The 7,555-nt window shown below is 33.0% G+C and overlaps 1 protein-coding gene across 3 annotated transcripts; it reads right to left on the bottom strand.

Annotated features, from left to right (window-relative positions):
* Positions 1 to 960: 960 nt before the first annotated feature.
* On the bottom strand, positions 961 to 5,309 carry LOC124822041 (protein ABSCISIC ACID-INSENSITIVE 5-like). Of its 3 annotated transcripts, none has more exons than XM_088095638.1 (5): positions 5,126 to 5,309; positions 2,569 to 4,322; positions 1,613 to 1,684; positions 1,472 to 1,501; positions 961 to 1,359 (listed from the first exon to the last, which is right to left on the bottom strand). In XM_088095638.1, the coding sequence occupies exons 2-5, from the start codon at positions 3,664 to 3,666 to the stop codon at positions 1,249 to 1,251; spliced, it is 1,311 nt and encodes a 436-aa protein (XP_087951764.1). In that variant the 5' UTR covers positions 3,667 to 4,322; positions 5,126 to 5,309; the 3' UTR covers positions 961 to 1,248. The 3 variants fall into 3 exon arrangements, with proteins under 3 accessions (XP_087951764.1, XP_087951763.1, XP_087951765.1); XM_088095637.1 differs by having other exon boundaries at positions 2,569 to 3,706; XM_088095639.1 differs by having other exon boundaries at positions 961 to 1,344; positions 2,569 to 3,706; positions 5,126 to 5,308.
* Positions 5,310 to 7,555: the final 2,246 nt, after the last annotated feature.

The raw sequence follows: 7,555 nt of genomic DNA, 5'->3' as shown, positions 1-7,555 counted from the left end.
TAATATTATTTTTTAAAATAAATGGTAGGACGATTACATTTATATTTATTTGATATATTAGAATGATATAATGATCATTAAAAAATAATTTTTTGTATTTTAAAAAGAAAATGATAAAAAAGAATAGAATAAAAAATTTATGTATATTAAAATATTATTATTATTATTATTATTTTTATCTCAAATTTCCATCTCTATTTCAGATTTCCTTTTCTGTTGCGGACAAAAACACTGTTTCCGTATACATTTTAAAAGAATTTAATTTAAAAGAAATCACAAATATGAATAAATTGTGCTTTTATGGTCAAAAACAATGTTTCCGTATAAATTTTTAAAAAATTTAATTTAAAAAAAATTATAAATATGAATAAATCGTGTTATAAAATGATCAAGACGAGGCAACTTTAATTTTGCATTCTAAATTGAAGTTAATTAAAGTTTCCTAACTCGAGTGGAGTTCAGTTTGGATAAAAATTGCGAAGATAAAGAATTGCGAGGATAATACGATTTCACTTTATAATATTTTCACTTAAAAATACTTTAAACAAAATTATATCACCTTAAATATTTTAAATTAAAGCCTCAACTTTAAAAATATTTTGAATTAAAGTAGTGTGACTTTGATATGATTAGTTTACAGTAACTTTGGTAACTGTCTGCCCTTTTCAATAAGATCAATATATTTTAACAATTTTTTGTTGTCGTAAAAATATAACAAAATTAAAAGCAGCAATGAATGTTTCAATTCGAACATGACCAAACAGAATGACTATGCTACTTTTTTTATACAATATAGCTGTTCAACTTATCAAGAATACTAAATTGGTTTTTATTTTACTTTATTTACGAAATGCAGTAATTAGCAATAAGCTTATACAACCGTTGTAAAATATTTGATGGAGTAGCCGTTGTTCATCCCACTCGGTTTATTTCCTCTATAAATTCGTAATGGACCGCTGATGAAACCAAGAAAACTAGTGTAAATGATTTTATTTATTTGACACTGAAAATATTATTAATATAACACAAGCAACTACATATATTTACTATGTTTCACTAACCGGTCACTCATCATGAAAAACAGTAAACTAATCCTTTGATCGACACGAACTTCCCTTATTGGCTTTGACATTAGTTTCAGTGTTTTTTCTATGTCCTGCTGCTTTCTTCTTAGTTTTGCGTCATGGAGTCTTTTCTGTGCTAAAATCTAAGCATTGTCAGTACTGTTTATAGATGCAGATCATTTTCTCATAAAGGGCAACTCATGATCCTTCTCAATGATCTCGATTTATTTTTGGCCTTTTGAAGGTTGTTTTGAACTCTCCAATTCCCTTCCTCTAAATGCTGCAAAAAAGGTGACTGTAGTTCACATTGTGATGTTCTTATGCTCAGGGAATTTGAAAGGACAACCATTACCTAAATCTTAGAATAAATAAATGTTTGTGATTAATTGCATAAGAATATTAGTTACCTGTTGCTTTCTTCTCCTTTCAAGATCAGCCTATGTATAGAAGCATGATCCATGTTAGATATGGAATCTAATTACTGGGTACAATATACAAAATAAAGAAAGAACTTCAACATTGATCAAAGTACAATATAGTTGGCATACCAGTGATAGTTTAAGTTCGGCGTTCTCTTCTTTCAACTGGGTCAATTCTGCTTCTAATTCAACTGTGTATGCCTGCCAAAGCAAAAGTGAAAGATAATACCACGAAAAGAAAGGTCATTAACAATATTATGTTCAAAGGTTTAAGATAAGAAAGCAACCATTTTGTATTTTACAGGTTTAAAACTTTTTATCCCTCTACTGCAATTTCATTCCTTTGTTTGAATTTATACAGGGGGAAGTTTTCTAAGGCCAAAAGCTCTCAAAAGTAATCCTACTTATCTAATCAGGTACCTTTTTCTCTACCTTTTCCTCCAAAGCAGGTAATCAGTTTAATTAACAAGAAAAAGCCTATTCTAACATCTTTTACGCTACCCCTTTACATCACCCTTTTGTCACTTACGGGAAAGAAAGTTTATCAATAAAGAAGAATCATAAGAGTAAACTATACAATGTTAAAAAAAGGTGCTTTTATAATTAATTAGCCTAACTGTTTTGCCTGCCTCAATTATCAGTGATGCGGGAGCTCACCAACTGAAAATCACAACGCACCTAGGCATGTGGCAGCCAACAAAATTTTACTGACAATTTGATATCCTTGTTATCTAAATTTTGAAAAAGAATATATCAAAACAAGTTGCCAGATCCTGTGGCTAAATTAGGAGTTGATTTAGTAACATATTTTCAAGAGGGACAAACTACTTCATTTGTAGATTAATTTTCCTTTTTCTCACTCCTTTTTGGAGAGAAGTTGTATTGCTAAAAGAAAGTGTGTAACCCTCATAAAAATTGGAAGAACAGAACTTCAAATCTAAACTATGAAAGCTGCAGTGCAAATTTCACAGTATAATTTCTAAGAACCAGACAAACAAAAAGCATATTTATCAAGAACAATGATTAACAAGACAAGACATCTAGCTTCGTATCAATGCAGTTTAATCATGAAATGCAGAAAGTACCAGTTTTCTTGCTCTGGATCTGGCTGCTGATTCTCTGTTCTTGATCATCCTCCTCTGTCTTCTCTCCACCACCTTTTCCACAGGCCCATCAAACGCCCTCTTTCTCCCTCTTGACACAACTTTGTCCATCCCAAATCTGGAACCAAAATTTTCACCAGTACCTATCCCCTCCGGCGAAACCGGGCTCACCGGCGCCACCACTCCCACGTTGCTCACTGCCTCGTAACCACCGCCACCATTCACCGCCCTCGGTCCAAAGCAAACCGCTGACGGCACTGCCGCCGGATACCCAGAAGACTGTCCAACTGCACCACCCCCACCACCACCCTTAGTCACCGCCTGATAAGGTGGTCTAACCACATTCCCACCAGCACTACCGCCGAAACCGCCGCCACCAAGCCCCATCACCTGCCTTCCGACAAAAGAAGGCTCCATTGTACGGTTGTTATTAGGAAAGAAGCCATACTGCTGCAAATGCTGATTTTGACTTGTAGAAGCTGGAACTGGCGTTGCAATGGCACACTGTTCACGAACTATCCCAGCTTTTATCAAGAAGTCCTCCAAAGTCATCTCTCCAAAGGTAGGTTGGCGACTGGCAGAATCGGTATTTTGAGCATTGTTATCATTATTAACGCTTCCACAGTTATTGTCGTTGTTTTTCTGTGGTTGCCGTTGTTGTTGTCCTTTGTGTATCTCAGACCAAACCTCGTCCACTGTTTTCCTACACAAAGGTGCAGGAAGTGTTAGAGACCCTTGCCGAGGAAGGCTCGGTTGCTTCCTTATCAACCCTTTTTCTGCGGAAGCTTCATTCAGTGAGAAGCTGCTAACGTTGATGCTGCTGTTGCTGTTGTTTAAAATTTGAATTTCTTCTGCACACCATATGCTGCTGAGAAACTCGTCCATGTTCATGGACCCAAAGTTCTTGCCATTCTCCCATAGCGTGTGTTGGAACTCGTCGAGGGTGATGGAGTAGATGGAAGAAGCTTCTCTTCCCAATGAAGAGAATGGGTGATTCTTGTTGACGTCGTGCTGTTGCTCCAACTCTATCGAAGATTCATCGTCGTTTTGTGAGTTCATCTCAGACTCCGCCACCACCATGCTTTTCAAGCGTTGGTTTTTTGTTCTCTTTATTCTTACACTTGCATTGTGAAAGGTCAAAAGATGAATAGGAGGGAAACTAAACAACTTTATTATGATGGCACTGTGTTCTTAATAAAAGAACAAAAAACTATCTTTTCAATTCTTATTTTTGGCATTGCGTTAGTAAATAGAAATCCAAACATATATCAAAATTAAAGGGAGCAATGAATGTTTCAATTCATAGCTCTAGAACTAGATGTCGCAGTGGTAGTGACAATTGTAGCACATCTATTTGATGAGTAAGAGAATCAAACAAGGGGTTTCCCAAGCTCACATCCACATAGTAAAATTCAATACACAGATAAAAGTCAAAAACAATTTTTTCTCTGCAATGTGTAAGAGACTGTAGTAGAGTGAAGTCCTTTTTTCTCAGTCAGGTGCAAGAAAGCAATTGAAAAAGAAAAAAAAAAAAAAACTTAGCTGTGTTATTTAATATTATCCGAAAGGGTATGGAGAAACATATATGTGGATTTTGATTCTTGTTGGACTGAAGAGGAAATTCTTGGTCTCCACCGAATCCCACTTAAGAAAGTGCATGAAGAAAGAATATTATGAGTGTATGAAGTTGGGCAAGGGATGGCAGCAAAAGTTGAATCCTTTGTCTAGTGCGTTGCCTACAAATATCGAAGCAACTACCTGTTTAATTGGCACACAGCACAGAAGTGCAGTAGGTATGGATGGGCCTCCGTAACCATTAACATTGTACCAATTCAAGAGGTCAAAATTTAGAACCTTGTTCTTAGGGGGATTTCACTCTTTTATGTGCCTAATCAAAATTACAAGTATATTGATAATGATAGTAATAATGTAATGAATATAAAGTTCAAGTTTTTCTTTAAAGTGAGTTAAGTTTTCACTAAACAAAAATACCAAAAACAACAACTACAACTCTTCTCAAATGTAATTCTTTTCAGAGAAATAAAAATGGCCAGATTTCAAAAAATAAAAAGTAGGTTTTTGTTCAATCATAAAATAGTATAACTTTTTAAATTATAATACAAATTAAGAAATAGCATGTCCTAATTTATAATTAAATGAAAATATAGAAAACTTGTAAACTCTGATACATCATTTGAAAAGTGAGTTAGTTAACAAAAGAAAAAGTCGTTAGACATAGTGTGGGCTATTCTTAACGAAAAATTATATGTTCTATCAATTCTTTTGTGTAAAAACTCGAAGAAAATTCGAAGGTGAAAGTCTCTTGTTCAAATATAAATTTACAAGTAAAAAAAAAATAATCCAGAAAGTCAAGCCAAAGGATCAAGCATGCATTCTGGTATGTGAAATCTATAACTCATTCAAACCAAAAGACAGAATGAATAATGCAATGACAACACAGATCAGCAAGGATACACAATTACATTATATAAATATAAATGTATACAAAAATATAGTAAAAAAATAAAAGAAAAGATACCTGAAAAATGTGTTCAACTCAAATACCAGTTCTTTTTGTGTGGCTTACAACATTTTCAGAACTTGATTATAAGGCTAATTGGGAAGAAGAGGTTTTGGAAGTGGCAACACTTGCACAGTGTGTGTGTTCAAACTCACAGAGACGCCACACAAAAACACAGTTACTAAATTAAAGGATAAAAAGCTGTTAAATGCAGGAACATATTATATAAGAATTGAGGAACTGAGGTTGTCCCACGTAGAGAACAAAATATCAGGGACCAATTTCCTAAGCCTGATCGAACCTTTTGCCACGTTAAGGACAGGTGTCGTTTGTTGAACCTCGTTCTGTGCAGTCACTGCTTTGAGTTCAACACGTGTACCCTTCGATTTCTTTGCCACCTACTACTTAATTTCTTCAAAAAAAATTTAAAATTTTTCGTTGGAAATGTGTTGGTGTCTACTCTCTTGACTGTGAGGTACAAACCAAGATAAGGATATCTATTTCTGGTGAAACATGCCTTGGTAAGGTGATTCTTTTTCAATTACTTTTCTGTCATTGCAAAAGAATATATATATATATGTATAAAAGCAAGCTTCACATATAATACGTTTATAGCTTAACAAAATTGGAAAAATGGCTACTTTCAAAGTTCTACCAAAAGAAACAAACTGTACTGAAAATACTCTTCAGTCATGTATGCCTAAACATATGAAATATTACTCATGAAAATTGTATAAATTAATGACTCAAAGGGTATAATATGATATAATGTGAACAGTTGATAGCATCTACTCTCGCAGGTTGGTTGTGTCCTAATGCTGCAAGGGCATATTCATTTCTGCTTGGCTGATATTTACTTATACTTGCACAGTTTCATTTTCTTATTATTAGTGTAAGATAGAATTTTTATATTTGTTTCACCTTACATAGTATATTATCAGTTGACCAAATGAATGTAGAATAAGTTCTTTTAAATATAATATTCTTAAAATTTCCATCGGACAGATAATTACACGAGAAAATTTTAATATTCAAATATGTAAGATAACATTAATCATAGCTAATGTTAGCATTTGGGTGATATATATAATAAATAATTAAATATATTACGATCAGTAGTGAAAATATTAAGATGATTTAAATAATTATATTTATGATTAAAATTATATATATATATATATATATATATATATATATTACGAAATATTAATTATATAATTATTATATTTAATATTTTAATTTGATAAGAACCATATTGGATATTGATTTTTTAAAAAACGTAATTGACAAATATACATAAAAATGTTATGATTTTTATGAGTACATACTATTATTTCTAGGTTTTTCTTAAAGATAATTTTTTGAGACGGAAACTCGCACATTTTTTGAGGATATTGAGTTTTCGGAGAAAGAATATTTAAGGTTAAAGATTGTATCTTAGAAGAAGAATTTATGAAAATTTCTTATCTAATTCATATATTTATTTATAATGAAGCAAGTTCATAACCTCTACAAAATATTGTTATTGAATCTCCCACTCAAGACAATTTAGTTGGTTATGAAGAACAAACTCAAAATCTTCAAGAATCTATGCTTCATGAGATAGTATTTTTCCGAAGATCTATGAGAGAAAGGAGAATAGTATTCCATATGATTGTGTGGTATTACTCTCTAAGAAAACAAGGAAAATAATGGTATGATGAAAGATAACCTAGTCAACTTTCGTCAAGCCATGCAAAATCCTAATTCAGAAAAATGGATTAAGTAGTGAATGAGAAGTATAACTTCATGCAATATGATAAGACTTGGGAATTGTCTAATTACTAGAAGGTGTAAAACTCATTGGTGTGTAAAACTCATTGGTTGTAAATGGATACTTAAAACCAAAAGAGATTCCAAAGGTAATATGGAGAGGTATAAGGCTCGTCTTGTGGCGAAGGACTATATTCAAAAAGGAAGAGATTGACCTTAAAGAGACTTTTTCTCCAATTTCATTAGAAGACTCTTCTAGAATAATCATGGCTTTTTGATGGAATCCATTTTGGGAACTAAACGGAGATTCATGAAGGGAACATCAACTTAAACTAAGGCTAAGAGATTAGAAGAAGAAGAAGAAGGACTTTCAAGCTTGTTCTTGCTTTCCCTCAAGCCTTAGAAGACATTGGACCTCTCCTAAAGAGCCATGGTCAAAGAAGATGGAAGAACATGGAGTTTCAAAGATTCTACTCTTGTGGAGGACATTTTACTCTTCTTCTTTATCTTAAAGCACTTTTGTAAATATGTAATATAGCTCATTTTTAGGCCTTGTATTTGGCCAAGACACTTTATTTAGCTTTGCTTAGAAGGTTTGGTGGATTTAAGAGAGAGCTAGCGCACCATTAGGTCCTTAGTTATAAGGTAACACCTAAAATGGGTTAGAAATGGGTTTAGAAGGAGTTAGTTGCAAGG

The sequence above is a fragment of the Vigna umbellata genome, chromosome 8 (genome assembly GCF_029865625.1).
Source record: "Vigna umbellata cultivar VRB3 chromosome 8, Vumbellata_1.0, whole genome shotgun sequence".
In the NCBI taxonomy this organism is placed as follows: domain Eukaryota; kingdom Viridiplantae; phylum Streptophyta; class Magnoliopsida; order Fabales; family Fabaceae; genus Vigna; species Vigna umbellata.
The sequence above is the reverse complement of the archived record's forward strand: the minus strand, read 5'-3'. Positions and strand labels throughout refer to the sequence as shown.

Excerpts from the sequence above, each read along its gene's own strand:
- LOC124822041 (XM_088095638.1), bottom strand. The coding sequence starts at position 3,666 with ATGGTGGTGGCGGAGTCTGAGATGAACTCACAAAACGACGATGAATCT. Across the intron at positions 1,685-2,568 it reads GATCCAGAGCAAGAAAACTG|GCATACACAGTTGAATTAGA; the intron begins GTACTTTCTGCA and ends TTGCTTTGGCAG. Across the intron at positions 1,360-1,471 it reads AAAGGAGAAGAAAGCAACAG|TCACCTTTTTTGCAGCATTT; the intron begins GTAACTAATATT and ends TGTGAACTACAG.